The sequence below is a fragment of the Gopherus evgoodei genome, chromosome 5 (genome assembly GCF_007399415.2).
Source record: "Gopherus evgoodei ecotype Sinaloan lineage chromosome 5, rGopEvg1_v1.p, whole genome shotgun sequence".
Taxonomy (NCBI): Eukaryota; Metazoa; Chordata; order Testudines; family Testudinidae; genus Gopherus; species Gopherus evgoodei.
This window is the reverse complement of record NC_044326.1, coordinates 70,667,947-70,687,417: the sequence shown is the minus strand read 5'-3', so window position 1 is coordinate 70,687,417 and position 19,471 is coordinate 70,667,947. Positions and strand designations below refer to the sequence as shown.

Here is a 19,471-nt window from a genome sequence, read left to right as displayed (position 1 = left end):
ATATGGTTGTCTGTTAGGCAATAGTGATTTTTTTAATGCTATGTAGCTTACATAAAATGACTACTGCAGAAAGTGTCATTGAAAAAGAATAGCACAAGATAGCTATATTGAAGTTTCATATTTTGCAGTAGATATTTTCACACTTTTCCATCTGATTAACTTTGTAGCTCTAGGAATTACCGTATGTTAAAAAAAAGAAACATTTAATACTTATGGCATACAGCTTTCATTGGTGTACATGCTTAGAAGGCTAGTCTCTGTGTCTAATTACATACCTGTTTTCTCCTAAAGGGCTATATCATAACCTTAGTCCCAGATCTGGACCTTAGCGTCCAAAATATGGGGGTTAGCATGAAAACCTCCAAGCTTAGCTACCAGCTTGGACCTGGTACTTGCTGCCACCACCCAAAAAATTAGAGTGTTTTGGGGCACTCTGGTCCCCCTGAAAAACCTTCCCTGGGGACCCCAAGACCCAAATCCCTTGAGTCTCACAACAAAGGGAAATAATCCTTTTTCCCTTCCCCCCTCCAGGTGCTCCTGGAGAGATACACAGACACAAGCTCTGTGAATCCAAACAGAGTGACTCCCCCTCTCTGTTCCCAGTCCTGGAACAAAAGTACTTTCCTCTTCACCCAGAGGGAATGCAAAATCAGGCTAGCCACTTCAACACACACAGATCTCCCCTGATTTCTTCCTCCCACCAATTCCCTGGTGAGTACAGACTCAATTTCCCTGAAGTAAAGAAAACTCCAACAGGTCTTAAAAGAAAGCTTTATATAAAAAGAAAGAAAAAATACAAATGGTCTCTCTGTATTAAGATGACACAATACAGGGCAATTTCTTAAAAGAATATTGAATAAACAGCCTTATTCAAAAAGAATACAAATCAAAGCACTCCAGCACTTATATTCATGCAAATACCAAAGAAAAGAAACCATATAACTTACTATCTGATCTCTTTGTCCTTACACTTAGAAACAAAAGATTAGAAAACATAACTACTTCTCCAAAGCTCAGAGAAGCAGGCAGCCAGAAAACAAAGACCTCAGACACACAATTCCCTCCACCCAAAGTTGAAAAAATCCGGTTTCCTGATTGATCCTCTGGTCAGGTGCTCCAGGTGAAAGAGACATTAACCCTTAGCTATCTGTTTATGACAGGCTATATTAAAGATAGGGAACTAGCATTTTAAGTTACTATTGAGTTGCGCTATAGTTCAAACGAGGCCTGATTCAGGGCCTGTTGTCTTCCAAAGTATTTGAATGAGGATCATCACCAGTAGCTGTTTTACTGAATATATACATTATAGCAGCTGTGTACTAAACACCAAAAGTGCAAAGAGGAGTTTAAATAAGGGCCTATTATGGATAACTATTTTGCGAATTTAGAGTTCAATTTTGTTTCCATGGCAGCTAGTGAGAGTCTTGCTATTGACCTCAGGGGGATTAACAAGCTTTTTAGACCAAGATTTTCAAAAATAGATGTAAAAGTTAGGATCCTCAAACCTTATTTAGGCACCTAAATAAGTGACCTGATTTTCAAAAGTGCTGAATGCACAGCAGCTCCCACCGATTTCAATGTTACTTTTTGTTAAAGTGATGAAGACTTATTGATGTGAAACTGCAGTACAGTGAACTGCTGCTAAGGGCTTCAATGAGTGTAAAACAGTGTAGTGAGGTGCTATACTGCCTTATAGCAGTTGAGAATTTGACCCTAGATCTTTGAGAGGTGGAATGACAACAGCAGATTTTTTGAGACTGTCTGGGTTGCACAATGAATTAAGGAGGTTTTACTGAACCCTTCTTAAATCCTTCTAATGAAAGCTAATGTAGCTACCAAGTTAGAAAGGAGAGCTTTACCATTAAAGCTTCAAACCATGGTTCCTTCTATATACAGAAAAGGAAACATATACTACTTGGTATAGCAAGGCTCTGCACTCTAATGCTGTAGAAAGGAATAGATTTTCTATGACAACATTGTTTATCTCCTGTTGTGAAGTCCTGTGTGTGTCTTCTCACTGGTACACGTGATGCTCATAATTGATTGTTGCAAGGGATCAAAAAAGAGATCTTTGGTCCAAAGAAAATATCTCTGAAAGAAATTATCAGGTATTTCAGTTGTAAGGTCATCATAAGTTATCAGAAACTCTAAAATGAAACCCATCTACAACTGCTTTGCTGTTGCTTTGTTTTGTTTTTAAATACAAACCTGAAGTGCACAAGCTTCAGTGTCAGCAGAAACTAAACTTCTGACAGGTGGAAATCCTAGTTCCAGTGAAGTCAATGGCAAAACTGCCAAGCACCACAGTGGGGCTAGAATGCATAATTTCAGTTTTATTGAGATAAATTCTAAAAAAAATGCATAGGAAATGTGCATATACACAGTTAAGTGAGGCTTTTGTACTGAACTCCAAGGTGAGGGTCTTTTGTGGTATGCAAAGAGATCTTTTGCATTGTAGTCTAGTAAAATCTTTCTTTATCTAAGATTTAGAAGACTTATTGTGAGTTAGCAAGCAAATATTGTGCCTTATCTAGGTACCTGCAGTGATTTTGGAGGGAATGGGAAATACGAATCGTTGCTCTTATTTATTTATGAAAGTTGCTATTAACCATACCCCCTAGTTTAAAAGGAAGTGGGTTGCTGGCACAGTGACTTTGGAATTCATTCCCACATAGCCTGATTAATTAACCCTTCAGACATGCTGAAAAGCTCCTCTTCAGGACATTTCAGGAGTGGGTGAGTTTGAGTAATACAGGTGATCAATGCAGGGATCATCCAGGTTACTGTGGCATAGTAAGGACAGGCTAATATGATTTTATTCTTTGTAGGTTTTAGTTATCTTAGAGCACCTGGAGCAAAGGGTATGGTCTTTAACGTTGAATGAAATAAATATTTGTTAGGAAGTACTCTTACAAAGCAATGAAATTGGGTACGGGTAGTGTAAGGGAAAATATGCCATTATAAACCTAATGAATAGAGTTGAGTGGAGGATGGAAATTCTGTGTAAAAAAGGACTTTGAAATTTGGCTTCATTCAAAATTGGGGAGGGGGGGGCAGTCTGAAAACTGTGACATTCTCCCAAAAGAAAATTCAGGGGGAAAATTGTTTCCATTTTGGCTTTTTAAATTTTTATTATATAGTATAAAAAATAAAGATTTTGAAACAAAGTAATTTCAAAACAAACAAAAAAAAAATAAAATGTTTCATTCCAAAAATGGTGAAGCAGCATGTTTGGAAATTTTCAGAATTTTTCCCTGAAATGAAGTTTTGGGGAAATTGACATGATTTTACAAATCATTTAGATTTTGACTGAATTGTTGCACTAAAGTTTTTCCAACAAACTCTGCTAATGAACATTGAGAGTATTTGTCACTATCCTTCACTGTTAATGTACAACATGGTCTATGACACTACAAATAGAGGTGGGGGAAATGTTGGGTTTTTTAGGTGAATTCTGAATCCTTTTCAATTCAGTTTTTTTCCCCATTCACTTTTCTGCAGACTTTTTATTGTAAATGTCTCTTTTACAGTAGTTCAACTTATTTAGATGAAATATCTGCACCCACTAATATAGAGAGGCAATGACATATTTTGCCATGCAGCAAGAACCTTAGGTCTTTCTCATCTTTTTTGAAAAACTGGTCTTCACTAATGGGTACTGAAATTATTGGCTGAAAAATCAAGGGATTAGTTCAAAGAGCCTAATTTTTATATGTCCTGGGTCAATTAAGTAAAGAACAAGGGACAAAATTCAGCCTACTATAAACTCACTGAAGTAAATAATGTTACATCAGGTCTGTAGTGGGATGTGTGATTTAATACTTTAAGCAAACACAATGTCAATCTTCCCCTTTACTTTAAAAAAGCAAATGAAATTATAAGAAAAATGGCCAAGTCTTGGTCTAACTTCTAAGCTTGATAAAATATTTCATTTATTTGAAAGGAAAGCTGGTCCCTTAAGCAGTAGTCCATACTACAGTGAAATGTAATGAGCACTTGTTATATCCATAGAAATATGTAAAATTCTGTGTAACAGAAAGTTGCCTTACTTTGGGCAGCAGAGCAATTCACTAAAATTGCAGTAACAGATCACCTCACAGCTTTTCCCTTCCCAGAAGTGGTCTTGAAGATTTCCATCAATGCCTTGAAGACTGGCCACGCCTTCTGGGATGCTGTGACAGTTGCGATCTTTTAGCACTTTCTTGTAACAAGAAAGTCGACTGAAAGGCATCATGTTAGTACCAAGCAGCATGCTCAGCAAAACAAGAGCTGATAGAATCTTCATTTTCATCATTCCAAAGCTTGCTTTTGGCAGGAGTGCTAATGAGAAAAGAGGCACATTAGACATGTATTAATGCTGAATAGATCAGTTTTTGTGCAGGTTGATTAACTCATTTCTCTAGCTTCCATCCAATTTATCCTGAGGATTTTTGGGAGTTGGACCACTGTGCTGGAGAGGATTATTTCCCAGGAGATAGAAGGTATTGCTACTTCACCGTTGCGGAGTTAACTTTCACTGCCCTCTCTGCACCCTATTCTTATTTCTCAATAATAGAGCCTTTTATTGCTGGCAGTTTTGATGTTTTTTTAGCTTTTCTCCTTCAGGAAATTGCTTTGAGAGAATTTGACCAGCTCACTGGTATGAATGTCTACTTTCATGTAGTTGTATATGTTTGGAGCATAATAACATTAACAAAGCAGTGTGGAAATGTTCAGATACATTTCCCCAGTTTCTTGATGCTTTTTGGCTCTTTTAAATCATTACAAAATTATGATGACTCTACTGAAGTTGTTTCATCCTATGTCTCCCAAATTTGGTAGAAATTACATGCTAGCATGACCTACTAATGTATTATAATCATAGAAGATTAGGATTGGAAGAGACCTCAGGAGGTCATCTAGTCCAGTCCCCTGTTCAAAGCAGACCAACCCCAACCCCAACTAAATCATCCCAGCCAGGGCTTTGTCAAGCTGGCCCTTAAAAACCTCTAAGGATGGAGATTCCACCACCTCCCTAGTAACCCATCCCAGTGCTTCACCACCCTCCTAGTGAAATAGTTTTTCCTAATGTCCAACCTAGACCTCCACCACTGCAACGAGACCATTGCCTGGGCCAATTGGGGGGTGGGGGTGGAGGGCCATCTGGCCTGGGCCTCAAGCTCAAAGAGGGCCTCAAATGTAGACCTTTGTTAATTTTTTGGCATTTGATAAGTTTTCACAACTTGTTTTTATGCACGTCCCTATTGGACCAAAATGTGACTCTCTCAGCTTAGCGCTGCAAATTTAAGCAAATAAGAGATGTGATTTGGTAAAAGACAATTTTTTTTGTTAACTGTGATATAGATTTTGGTGGTTTCTCTGCAGCTTGAGGTCTTCAAACCAATTTTGAGGATTTCAATAACTCTGTCCTGGGTTAGGGGTTGTTATAAAATTGGATGGGTGGGGTTCTGTGGCCTGCCGTGTGCAGGAGGTCAGACTAGATGATCAGATTGGTCCCTTCTGACCTATGAGTCTATGAGTCTATGAGTCTATATTAAAGTGTTTAAAAATGTTCATAAGTACTAATAAAAATATATTGGTTCTGATGGCACAAGATTAGACTGTGATGAACATGTCCTCTCAGATCAGCTGATTATATAAACAAACCACTATTAATGGCTGATGCTGGATCAAGTGCATGTTGAAATGTAGAGAACTATTACATTTAGTATCTTTATAGTTTATGTCTAGTTGACTAAGGAATTATTTATGTATGAGAATTCCTCATTATCATCTTCATATGGTAGCTAAAAGAGGTGACTGGCTGGTGAGCCCTAGGTTGGTAGCTTGGCTATCATCATAGGCTTTCGGAGTCTATAGGCACAGATTCAAGGTGAAAATTTGAGAGGACTATCTTGTACAGTGAGTTTCTTGAGGACACATGTTTGAAATTTTTGGACATTATCCCTCTGTCTGTATCCATGTCTGTGTTTATAAAAATGTCATCCCTTTGACTTCAGCTCAGCCTGTTATATTATAATTTGTGTGCTTGAGTTTTGATTCAGTGATAACGATAATAACCTGTCTGACTGTTTGTTTCATTTTGTGTTCTTAATTAGTATTCCTTCTTTTTAAATCTTTTCAGCATTTGTGTACCATACAGCATTTGTGTGAATCTCACTGCACAGGCTCGAACTGAATTTCAGTCTATTCAGAAGCACACGTCCAAATCTGAATGCATTCTGATGTCATCTTTGTGGATGAAGCTATTTAAAATGATCCACCAAACTAATCTGATATTTGAAGTACGCAATACTACACTTGATGTTGAGACGGATAACACTGAAAGTCTTATCAATGACAGTCAACAGATTCGTGGACAATAGGATGCGATCCTGACTGAGTCCAAATTAGTAGCACAGAATATTGGCATTTCAGCTGAGTTCTCCACCAGTTGCTACTTACCTACTGAATCTGATGCCGAGCAGCATTATAGGGTCAGTGTCTTCCTTGTTATCATTGATTCTACTCACTCAAGTCTTATTTGTCAATTTGAGTAACTGTGAGTAATTTGTACTTTTTTGGGTTTCTTTTGCAGTTCAACAGACTGAATAATGAAGATCTACTTTCTGCAGCTGAACAATTTCAGCAACAGTACAACAAAGAAATCTCAAAAGAACTCAGTGACAAGGTCATCTTCTTCAAACAAATATATTCCATTAACTTTAAATTAGATTGCAAGCCAAAGGAATTGAACTAGGACTCTCTGAGGTGTTTCCTATTATCACAATTGCATTGCATACTTTTGTCAGTTTGCCTGGTGAACACAACTTCAACATGTTGAAGCAGATGAAGAACTATCACTGTTTATCTACGGGACAAGAGCGTTTGAATGGGTTCTCCATGCTTAATATCAACTGTGACATTGCATGAAAGTTAGATTTTTCTTCAATAATTAGTGCAGTTGCACAGAGAGAGGCTAGAAAAGTACTTGTTAAATAAAAAAATATTCAGATTATGTCTCTCTTTTTTTGGTGCTCTATTTTGTTTTCATGTGTCATCATTTTTTATTTTTATTATGACTAGGGGCCTCAAAAGCTGGAAGTAGCCTGGGCCTCTCTGGACCTCTGAGAGGGCCTGACCATTGCTCCTTGTTCGTCATCTGCCACCACTGCAAACAGCCTAGCTCCATCCTCTTTGAAACCCCCCTTCAGGTAGTTGATGGCTGCTATCAAATCCCCCTTCATGCTTCTCTTCTGCAGACTAAATAAGCCCAGTTCCCTCAGCCTCCGTCATAAGTCATGTGCCCCAGCTCCTTAATTATTTTCGTTGCCCTCCACTGGACTCTCTCCAATTTGTCCACATCCTTTCTGTAGTAGGGGTCCCAAAACTGGACACACTACTCCAGCTGTGGCCTCACCAGTGCCAAATAGAAGGGAATAATCACTTCCCTCGATCTGCTGTTAATGCTCCTACTAATGAAGTCCAATATGCCATTAGCCTTCTTGGCAACAAAGGCACTCTGCTGACTCATATCTAGCTTCTTTTCCACTGTAATCCCCAGGTCCTTTTCTACTGAACTGCCACTTAGCCAGTCTGTTCCCAGCCTGGAGCAATGATTGGAATTCTTCCGTCCTAAGTGCAGAAGGGGAACAGGAATTTTGTTGACTTAGGCCTTGGCTACACTTCAGAGTTACAGCACTGGTGGTGGCTTTCCAGCACTGTAACTCACTCCCCGTCCACATTGGCAAGGCACATACAGGGCTGTATCGCCCTGGCTACAGCGCTGCATGTACTCCACCTCGAAGAGAGGAATAAAGAGAACAGCACTGCTGTTGCAGCGCTGGAGTGCCAGTGTAAACAGTGATTAATCTTACTATGCTGTAACTGACCTCCGGAACCTTCCCATAATGCTTTTAAGGAAAGATAACACTTTGTTTTGTTGTGATGCCTCTGTTTGTTTTGTTGTGAACTCGGGGCTCCCGGGGCTGCTTATCTAAAAAACAAACACATCTCCTGTTTGCTGTGAATGAGGCAGGCAGGGGAATCCCTTTGGAATGTCCACAGCTAGTGTTTGCTTGAGGAGAGAAGCAGCACAGTGGGCAGTGGGGGGGGGGTCCGCTTCAGAGCAGCTGCTCATCTGGTCTGTGAGGGGAAAAAACCAAAGAAGGCTGTTTGCATTTAGTGAATGAGAGGGGATGGGGGAAGGGATCGGAACTTGCAAGGCAGGGAGCTGACACAGTGTCAGCTCCAAAAATCCTCCCTCTCTCTCTCTCTCTCTCTCTCTCCCCCACGCTCCCTGTCACACTCCACTCCACCCCACCCCCCTCTTTTGAAAAGCACGTTGCAGCCACTTGAACGCTGGGATAGCTGCCCATAATGCACCACTCCCAGCACCGCTGCAAATGTGGCCACGACAGTGCGCTAGTAGCTGTCAGGGTGGCCACACTGCAGCGCTTTCCCTACTCAAAGACAGCTTTAACTCCCAGCGCTGTACAGCTGCAAGTGTAGCCAAACCCTTAGTCCAAGTGCAGACTTCTGGACATGACTGGTTTTACTTTTCAAGAAAGTGAAGGGCCAAGCATAGCAGTGGGAGTTCAGGCTCTTCACAGCATTAACAGTGCACCTCTGTCCTGACTTCCAACACTGCCTGCTATTCTAATCCAGCACTTCCATGAAACAGACTGTTGAATGTGTTACTCAGAGGGTGTTGGAGAAGAGCATCCAACTTGCATTCATGTATAAATTAGGCCAGGATCTGAGCTGTTTCTCAGCTTGGTTTTAGCAGCAGAATATTCAAGGGTAGAGGGACAATGTTTGTTTACATTTCTTTTAGCTTGATACAAAGATTCCAATCCCTCTCTAGATTCAAAGAGTTGCTCTACTCTGATAACCAGCCTAGACAAATACTGCATCTTTTCATTCAACAGATATGTATTTATTTGTATTTGTATTTTTGTATGTATTCCTACTTATAGCTGCTCTACAGTCAAATAGGATTTAGTTGCTTTTTGGTCTTAACATTATAGACCCAACTCAGCTAAGAGACTATGAGCTGGATTCTAGGCTTTCTTGTGTAGCTGGAGTAGGGAGACCAGATGTCCTGATTTTATAGGGACAGTCCTATTTTTGGGTCTTTTTCTTATATAGGTTCCTATTACTCCCCACCCCATCCCAATTTTTCACATTTGCTGTCTGGTCACCCTAAGCTGGAGAATTGAATGCATAACCTGAATACTGTGGGAGGAATGGGGATGCAATTTGAATAGAATAGAATATTTATAATGGATGATGATGATGATGATCAAAGAAAAATCCCATTTTGACTCCCAGATCTCAGGTCGAGGTTGCAGGATTGATAGCAGGCAAGTGGGGGAGGGGAAGTCTTTTGTAAACTAAGCATGCTTGATATGGAAATCACTTAAACATGTAACCCTGCCACGCCATTTTTTTACAGTCACTTTTCAGAGAAGGACCATATGTTAAAACACAAAACATTGTCGGACACACATACTGCTTTACCACGTTCTTGATTCAATTAATTTTCATAGACAGTTACATTGATATTTCCACCCTGCTGCTCTTCCAGTCCTTCAGCCATTTTGACAAATTATCTGCACAAAACATCAAAGATAACTGCCTAAGAAAATCAGTTTCTGGAGACTTAAGCCCATTTAGAAAAAGCACGAACATTATAGGGATAAAACTGACATTATTAGTTTGCTACTCATCATGGGCACCTCATTATTCTGGTCTTTTACACAAACTTACATGCTTATGCTAACATTATGTATAAAAAAAATTGGTTTATACGTTTTGCTATGGGTACTGTGGCAGGGCGATGATTCAGCAGCGCTGTCCCTCCTGCTGGTTGTCCAGGGAATTAGCTCTTTTCCAACTCCGGAACACCTACCGGCTGATGGCTTGCCTGCTGCTGGCCCCATGTCCCTCCCAGATTCCGGTCCCTTTGTCCAGGGGTTCTGCCAACCACAGTACCTCCTCTGTCTGGGTCTCCCCTCCCAGGGGAATCCCCACGCTTTATCCCCACCTCGCCTCAGTAGCTACTGCCAGCCATCATCTAGCCCCTGCTCCCTGGGGCAGACTGCAGTCTGTAAACCACTCATCATTGGCAAGGGGGGTTGGACCAGCTGCCTCTGCCTATCTCTGGGCTGCAACTCTGCAGCCCTAGTACCTTTTGTAGGCCTTTAACTAGGCCTGCAGCCTGGGGTTTTGCTAGGCTGGAGCTCCCCAGTTCCTGCTGCCCTTCCCCAGCACTGCTCCACACTAAGTACCTGCCTCAGCTTCCCAGGCAGCCAGATCCTTCTGTTTCAAGAGGCTAGAGAGAGAACGTGTTTTTTCTCCCCAGTTTCTGGCCCTCATCCCTCTTATAGGGCCAGCCATGGCCTGATTGGGGCGTGTCCCCACCTGTGGCTGCTTTCCCCCAATCAGCCTAGCCTTTTCCCCCATCCCAGCCCTCTGCTAGGGCTGTTTTAAGCCCTTCAGGGCATGAGCGGGGTGACCACCCCGCTACAGGTATGCTTAGTTAAAATAAAAGCAAATGCTTATTTATCTTTGTTTCAGTTGTGAAATTCAATGAACTATTTTTCTGGTTTACATGAAATTTTGCATGCACGTTTATCTTAATGAGTAACTCACCTTAATTATTCTTTTAATTTATAAAATGTGCTCATTAGACCTCAGGGAGCATGTCTAATATTTAAAAGATTGGCTAGAACTAGTGAAAATAATACAATGTGCCAAATAATAAATTCCCCTTTCCTTCAAATAAGGTAAACATCAAGCCATCTTTGCCTAAAGTTAGATTTTGGACTCAAGTATGGTGTATGTTTGTAGGACAGTTCTTATTCTAAATCAGTTTCCCCAGCACTAAACAGTACATAAGTGAATCCTGCTTAAATGAGTTTATAGTCTAAGGAGGACAGGTGTGGACACAGTCTACCCTGGTTAACAAGAAGGGCAGTCTCAAAGTAGTACAAGTTGTTTTTTTTCCATTGACTATATAATTTAAGCATTTCATAAAAGAAAAAAGAGTTAAAGGTGATGATGGTGCATGATACTACACCTAAAAAAATATGGGACCTGATTTTCAGAGTTGGCCTCTGTTTTTCTAGGCCCAATGTAACTAGTTGTGCCATGTTTTGTATCTGTTATAAATTGCAGGCACAAATAGATATTTAACTATTGAACTATGTGTGTTTGTAAGTCTAGGGTGACCAGATGTCCTGTTTTTAAGGGACAGTCCTGATTTTTGGGTCTTTTTCTTAAATAGGCTCCTATTACTCTCCACTCCCGTCCTGATTTTTCACACTTGCTGTTTGGTCACTCTACTGTAAGTCAGGTACATAAGTCTGCTATATGTTGTGCAAAATTGCCCCTGCAGCAAGAGGAGTTAGACCAAATCCTGAGTGAAAATTAGGCCCTTATGACAGCGTGCAACTCAAAAACAATGTATTTTATAGCTCCATTAAAAGTATGACTAACTTATTAAAGAAATCCTTATGCTGGGTCCTAAACTCTGTCAGACTCTGTCGCTAGACTGCTAAAGATAGCAGATTCCAAAGGCCGAGGACGTCAGCTGAAAATACCCTGTTGCTGATCCTGGAGAGTTAGCTCACACTTCCAGGTATGGGTATCAAGAATGCTTTACTGTCTCTCAACTGCCACAGGACACATGGCAAGAGGTCTCAGGTAAATTGGTCCCAGGTCTTTTAAAATTTCAAAGATAACTACATCTTGAATTGCAGAATTGAATGGGCAGCCTGTTCAGATTATAAAGCAGAAGTGTGTGGGAGGGCCTGAATCAGCTAATGGCCTACAAAGCCATCCCTTAAAGTTTGTTATATATCAGAGGGGTAGCCGTGTTAGTTTGGATCTGTAAAAGCAGCAAAGAATCCTGTGGCACCTTATAGACTAACAGACGTTTTGGAGCGTGAGCTTTCGTGGGTGAATACCCATTTCGTCAGATGCATGTAGTGGAAATTTCCAGGGGCAGGTATATATATATGCAGGCAAGCTAGAGATAATGAGGTAGTTCAATCAGGGAGGATGAGGCCCTGTTCTAGCAGTTGAGGTGTGAAAACCAAGGGAAGAGAAACTGGTTTTGTAATTGGCAAGCCATTCACAGTCTTTGTTTAATCCTGAGCTGATGGTGTCAAATTTGCAGATGAACTGAAGCTCAGCAGTTTCTCTTTGAAGTCTGGTCCTGAAGTTTTTTTGCTGCAGGATGGCCACCTTAAGGTCTGCTATAGTGTAACCAGGGAGGTTGAAATGTTCTCCTATAGGTTTTTGTATATTGCCATTCCTAATATCTGATTTGTGTCCATTTATCCTTTTCTGTAGCGACTGTCCAGTTTGGCCGATGTACATAGCATCCTATACAGCAAACAGGAAAACATCAAAAAAGAGCTCTCCAACCTGGACACTCTCATCAATAACCAAACTTCCATACAAACGGACTTCGCTAAAATAAAACAGGAGATCTACATTACTCACTTCAACTCTCTACAAAGGAAAAAGGACTGTAAGCTGTCTAAACTCCTACCTGCCTCATTGGGCCACAACCGTGGTACCCCCAACCCACCCAGCAATATTGTCAATCTATCCAACTACACACTCAACCCAGAAGAAAAGTCTGTCCTATCTCGGGGACTCTCTTTCTGCCCTGTCACCCCCACAAACATGATACAGTTCTGCGGCGATCTGAAAGCCTACTTTTGCCATCTCCGACTCAAAGAATACTTTCAGGATAAAACTGAACAGCGCACTGATACACAGGTACCCTCCCACCAACAGCACAAGAAGAAGAACTCCACATGGACTCCTCCTGAGGGTCGAAATGACAGTCTGGGCCTCTACATTGAATGCTTCCGCCTACGTGCACAGGCAGAAATTGTGGAAAAACAACATCACTTGCCTCATAACCTAAGTCATGCAGAACGCAATGTTGTCCACAGCCTCAGAAACCACCCAGACATTATCATCAAAGAGGCTGATAAAGGAGGTGCTATTGTCATCATGAACAGGTCTGACTACCAAAAGGAGGCTGCCAGACAACTCTCCAACACCAAATTCTACAGGCCACTTCCCTCAGATCCCACTGAGGAATACACTAAGAAACTGCAACATCTACTCAGGACACTCCCTACACTAACACCGGAACAAATCAACATACCCTTAGAGCCCCGACCAGGGTTATTCTATCTACTACCCAAGATCCACAAACCTGGAAATCCTGGATACCCCATCATCTCGGGCATTGGCACTCTCACTGAAGGACTGTCTGGATATGTGGACTCTCTACTCAGACCCTATGCCACCAGCACTCCCAGCTATCTCCGTGACACCACCAATTTCCTGAGGAAACTACAATGCATTGGTGACCTTCCAGAAAGCACCATCCTAGCCACCATGAATGTAGAGGCTCTCTACACGAACATCCCACACACAGATGGAATACAAGCTGTGAGGAACAGTATCCCTGATGATGCCACAGCACAACTGGCTGCTGAGCTCTGTGCCTTTATCCTCACACACAACTATTTCAAATTTGATGATAATATATATCTCTAGATCAACTGCTATGGGCACCTGCATGGCCCCACAATATGCCAATATTTTTATGGCCGACCTGGAACAACGCTTCCTCAGCTCTCGTCCACTCACGCCCCTTCTCTACCTATGCTACGTTGATGACATCTTCATCATCTGGACCCATGGGAAGGAGTCTCTGGAAAAATTCCACCACGATTTCAACAGCTTCCACCCCACCATCAACCTCAGCCTGGACCAATCTACACGGGAGGTCCACTTCCTAGACACCACGGTGCAAATAAGTGATGGGCACATTACCACCACTCTATCCCGAAAACCTACCGACCGCTATACCTACCTTCATGCCTCCAGCTTCCATCCCGGGCACATCACACGACTCATTGTCTACAGCCAAGCACTGAGCTACAACCGCATCTGCTCTAACCCCTCAGACAGAGACCAACACCTACAAAATCTCCACCAAGCATTCTCAAAACTACAATACCCGCATGAGGAAATAAGGAAACAGATCAACAGACCCAGAGGTGTACCCAGAAGCCTCCCACTGCAAGACAAACCCAAGAAAGAAACCAACAGGACTCCACTGGTCATCACATACAGTCCCCAGCTAAAACCTCTCCAACGCATCATCAAGGATCTACAACCCATCCTGGACAATGATCCCACACTTTCACAGGCCTTGGATGGCAGGCTAGTCCTTGCCCACAGGCAACCTGCCAACCTGAAACATATTCTCACCAGTAACTGCACACTGCACCATAGTAATTCCAGCTCAGGAACCAATCCATGCAACAAACCTCGATGCCAACTCTGCCCACATATCTACCCCAGCGACACCATCACAGGACCTAACCAGATCAGCCACACCATCACCGGTTCATTCACCTGCACCTCCACCAATGTAATATACGCTATCATATGCCAGCAATGCCCCTCTGCTATGTACATTGGCCAAACTGGACAGTCGCTACGGAAAAGGATAAATGGACACAAATCAGATATTAGGAATGGCAATATACAAAAATCTGTAGAAGAACACTTCAACCTCCCTGGCCACACTATAGCAGACCTCAAGGTGGCCATCCTGCAGCAAAAAAACTTCAGGACCAGACTTCAAAGAGAAACTGCTGAGCTTTAGTTCATCTGCAAATTTGACACCATCAGCTTAGGATTAAACAAAGATTGTGAATGGCTTGCCAATTACAAAACCAGTTTCTCCTCCCTTGGTTTTCACACCTCAACTGCTAGAACAGGGCCTCATCCTCCCTGATTGAACTACCTCATTATCTCTAGCTTGCCTGCATATATATATACCTGCCCCTGGAAATTTCCACTACATGCATCTGACGAAGTGGGTATTCACCCACGAAAGCTCACACTCCAAAAGATCTGTTAGTCTATAAGGTGCCATAGGATTCTTTGCTGCTTTTACAGTTTGTTATAATAATGCATAGAGAGGAGTCTGACATGGATAACTGTGACAAGTTCAGCATCATTCAGGAAAGGTCATAATATCCTGATCAACTGTAGACAGAATAGTGGACTAGAATTGTCATGCAGTGCCAGTGCCCTCATTTTATTTATTTTATAACCTGTCTGGTATGTCTAGTATTCAAACATTTGCCCATTGTTTCTCTTGCACTGAAGTGTGTCCTCTTTAAATGCTCTTTCTATTTTCACAGATATTAATTTACATAAAACTTATAATCAAAGACCTTCCTTCAAAAAAGATTTGTCCTAGAGGAAAGGCTATTTTCAGATTGAAGGCTGTCCAAGATCATGGAGACTACAGCTTTGTCAATATAGCACTCCTACTGTGTGGAGATAAGGGAAGAGAGGTAGTGGCTTGGTGGAGCTTCTATGCAGCGCAATATATGGAATATATTCTGACTCACCAGCTACTGCTATGAGCTCTTTCCTTATGCTACTAAACTAGTACTGTTGAGATATCCATGAAGGTGGAAAGTTGCCTAGCTGAGGAAGAGTTGCTGGATGGAGAGAGAGAGAGAGAACAAGTATGTGGGGTGTGTGTGAGTGTGCATTTTACAAAATATAGATACTCAAGTTTTCTCTGCCATCACCAAGTGCAGATAAAATTGCATTGATACCTATCCAGCCAGTGAAATCTGCTGAACAAATGTCACACAGATGAGCTGAAGAACAGTTACCAGTAAGTAACTTTTCTTTCTGTGATACTTGTGTTTCCTGCCTTATTAAAAGGCACCAATGTCAATCACACCAAGCTCAAATAGGTGCAATCTATCAAGCCTATTCAGTTTCAAGTTCCAACAGGGATAAAATCTCCTGAAAATATTTGAAGCAAACTGCCCACATTTGCATAGGTCCTTTTTGATAAAATACTCCATTGATGGCATTTGACATGACATTGGTGAAAGAAGTTAAGATGGGGAAACAATTTCAGTGTCACAAAAATAGCTTTAGTTTTCTGTATGACTGGAAAATAGACAGTTTGAGGGGAAGATCCCCTGATGAGTAAGGAATCATTGCTAAAGTTAACAGCGAAGTTCCTAAATTTTTGTTTTGCCAGGCAATTTGGCACTGCATATTCTTTGGAATAGTTAGATCCACAGGGAGATTTTTTTTTTTTAATTCTCTGCCTCAATGGCCAAGACAAACAGAGCTATGTTTCTTGAGAATATTCATACTGCTGTAAGTTCCATGCAGGCAGCTGCTGTCAGTAATGAGCATTAGTGTTACAGGTAGGCAATAGCAATATGGAAAAGTGTGAGTGAATGAAACTAAAAATATAGTTCAATATCTTTTCCTTTAAATCCGTTCCTTGGCCTTTCATATTTGGAAACAAATGTGTAAGCTATATATGTACTGAACTTTAAATGTACACATATTTATAGTTGTCAAGAATTCTATAGCGTCTCTAGCTGCTTCATTTTGAAAATGAAAGATACATCATTGTAAGTGGGTCTCTGTCTTCTTATGGTCCTTTACAGTCATACAGGAGGTATATCCTACATTAACAGACTAATCAATTAAGTTCAAAGTGCAATAATAGTTTTATTACTCTGCAGATAATATATTTAGATATCTTCACAATGGGTGTACAGTTCAAGATTTAAAAGTAACTCTGTTAGTAACACCATTCAAAATACAAAATTCCCTTCACATCATTTAGCAGTCATCTGTCAAACTTTCCTAGTCCAAAATACCTTCAAAAGGCTGAGCTGATGACATTTACTGTTCAAATTTGCAACTTGTTAGATGCAGCCATAGGAAAACATTAAACAACATTTGCCGAATTGGGGTATCACTTGATATATGACATATGTGTGAGGTTTAGAATTAAAGAAGTTTGAAGAAGCGTTTATCAAAATTAAAAAAACAAAACAAGAAACAAAAAAACTGACTTTTTTTGCCTAAACAGTCAGAACATTGTGAACCATGGTAAGGACCGCAGCTATTCCACTGAGGATGAATTCAATGAATTACCTCTTTGTAAAACCCATCAATACCATGTTTCTTTCCAGGAATTGGGTTTTCATGAAGACTCATTTAGTTTCCCTAAAGACAGCAGCTCATTGTGAAAACACTTCTCTTCACATCCACCAGTTTTTGCAATAAGGTTGAATGCATGTAAATAGTGGGTGATAGTGGAAAACTTACTATGAACTGTGGTAACATCCAACTTTACAAGGAAGAGTAACATGTTAAAAAGTATTGTTTTTTTTCTTTAGCTGAATTAATTAAACTGGATTTATCTCCTCACATCTGTCCTGCAACGCATCATTTGCTCACAGTGAATGTCAACCTTCCCAAAGTGCCTCCTGTACATGCCATTCATCTTATGTAATTTATCTAGCTTTGCATCCTGTAACGAGCATGAAGGGGAACAAATAAATGAGGATAATTGCAGGAGCAAGACATACCTTTCTCTTTTGCTTCTCTCTCTCTCTTTCTCACTTTCTTGGTAGCTGTATCCTTTTAAATGTACAAATTGAGAGTTGGAGCTAAAGGAGATGAGGAGAGGGAGGGCTGAAGGGAGGTGCTGTACAAATACCCCTTTGTCTGCCCTGGCTCCTGTCTGTGAGTGACAGTCTCTTTTATCCAGCCAGGGACCCGGGGGTGGGCTTCAAGGACTACCTCTTTCAGCTAACTCCAACCCAGACAAGAAAGAAATGAACAGCTCCTTTCCGGCTGGAAACAACTAGTCCATACAGGATTCAAAGAGAGGAAGCCTCCTCAGGGAGTAAAATACCTGCAGGAAAAAAAATACTTCTTGGAAAGTGTTTTTCCTCTCTGTGATAGTAAAGTATGATTGGAAAAGTAAGTAAGTGAGAGCGAGCGAGAGAGAGAGAGAGAGTGTATAGAGAGGTGGGGTGAGCGAAGCTGCCAAGATCATCTGGATTGGTAGGAGAGCGTAGTTTGGTGAACGAATGCATTGTCCTAGCATATTTTCTAGTTGCCCTTCTCTTGTTTCTCTCATTGTGTCATAAAAATTCCCTCTGGGAGAAGTTTCATAAACAGCACTGATGATGAGGCAGGAATACCCAGCAATGGAAACCTATGCAACGTTCACATGAAATAGCTTGGGTCATCCTTTGACTTCAGAGTTCTGTTTGTTCTGAAATTGAACTGACTGAGAACCGTGGTAATTATTTTAACTGGATTTTTGGTAATAGATGCACTGCCACACCTTCATTGTATTGAGTTTGCTACTGGCAAAACATTTAATCACATCGTAATGGTGAAACAACTACTTAGCCAATATTTCAGAAAAGCATATTGTGGAATAGTGCAATGGTGCCCTTAAAACCCTTTAATTGAGGTATTCAGGTGAGTAGTTAATTTAAATGGAAAGAGATTTACATACAATTTACGTTATCATCTAATAATAACTAATTTAGGGAATAGATTTCTAGCTTTAAGTCAAGACTCCTGTATTCTAGTCCCAAATCAGCTTCTATGGACATCTTGGCTCTTCTTTGTGGTTTCATCAAATCCTGCCACTGTAATTTCTGTCTTCTAGCTGTTTGACGCTGGCTGGGTGTCAGCTTAGGGTAGATAAGATGGAATTGGTGCTCACAGGCAGGTATGAGTGTGCCTTCTGCTAAAGGTTTCTAATCCACCTTAGCCATTTCATGTTTTAGTCTTTCCATTTTAGCTCTAGTATTGTTTTTGAGCTTTAGGTGTCAGTGGGTTTTCTTCATCTACTACTAGCCCAGAGGTTACAACATTTCTTTTATTTTCTGATGTGGAGCTCATCACAGTGTTCGATGCCACTAAACTAGATTATTGTAATGCACTCTATTTGAGGCTACCCTCCCAGTGCTCTGCTAGTGTCAGCAAATGTAGCATGCACCAACCTGTCTCTTTTTAATGCAGTGAGATGTTATGGACCTGACTCTCCCTTACATTGCTATAAATCAACAGGAACACCACTAAAGTCATTGGAATTATATAGCAGTAATACTGCATTGAGAAGAGAATAAGATCTTGTATGTGCACATAATGCCATTGTTGCACACTGACTGCCTAGTCACTTCTATGTGCAGTTGGAGTAATTTTGTTATGAATGGTTTCATTTTGAAAGAGAGCACCTCGTTTTCTGATGTGCTCTCACAAGAAATAAAAATGTAATGAGATCTTTTTGCTCCATTTCTGGGGTTCAGTTCTCTTGTGTTGGTAGCAGTATGTTCTCAAAGGAGGGTCCAAACTTCTGGAACATACTCTCTTACCTTCAAGTCATTTGATTGTTTGCAGTTGCCTCTGATGGTTTTCTATTGAAAAACTTGGAACTGAGCATGGCTAAACAATTGAGACTTGCATTGCATCACTGGCTAAACAGGGCGGCATGACAGCTGCCCCCCAATCCAAAAGGGCCATCATCCCCCCTGCCTAAATGGATATTATCCCTGGTGACCAATTTCTATTCCAAATTCATAAA

The 19,471-nt window shown here is 41.0% G+C and overlaps 1 protein-coding gene across 1 annotated transcript; it reads right to left on the bottom strand.

Moving 5' to 3' along the window:
- Positions 1-1,167: 1,167 nt before the first annotated feature.
- On the bottom strand, positions 1,168-17,531 carry SCRG1 (stimulator of chondrogenesis 1). The gene is made up of 3 exons (XM_030563154.1): positions 17,454-17,531; positions 4,050-4,320; positions 1,168-2,091 (listed from the first exon to the last, which is right to left on the bottom strand). The coding sequence occupies exons 2-3, from the start codon at positions 4,292-4,294 to the stop codon at positions 2,034-2,036; spliced, it is 303 nt and encodes a 100-aa protein (XP_030419014.1). The 5' UTR covers positions 4,295-4,320; positions 17,454-17,531; the 3' UTR covers positions 1,168-2,033.
- Positions 17,532-19,471: the final 1,940 nt, after the last annotated feature.

Coding starts and splice junctions, on each gene's coding strand:
- SCRG1 (XM_030563154.1), bottom strand. CDS start 4,294: ATGATGAAAATGAAGATTCTATCAGCTCTTGTTTTGCTGAGCATGCTG. Junction 2,092..4,049: donor GAATTGCTCTGCTGCCCAAA/GTAAGGCAACTT, acceptor AATTTCTTTCAG/AGATATTTTCTTTGGACCAA.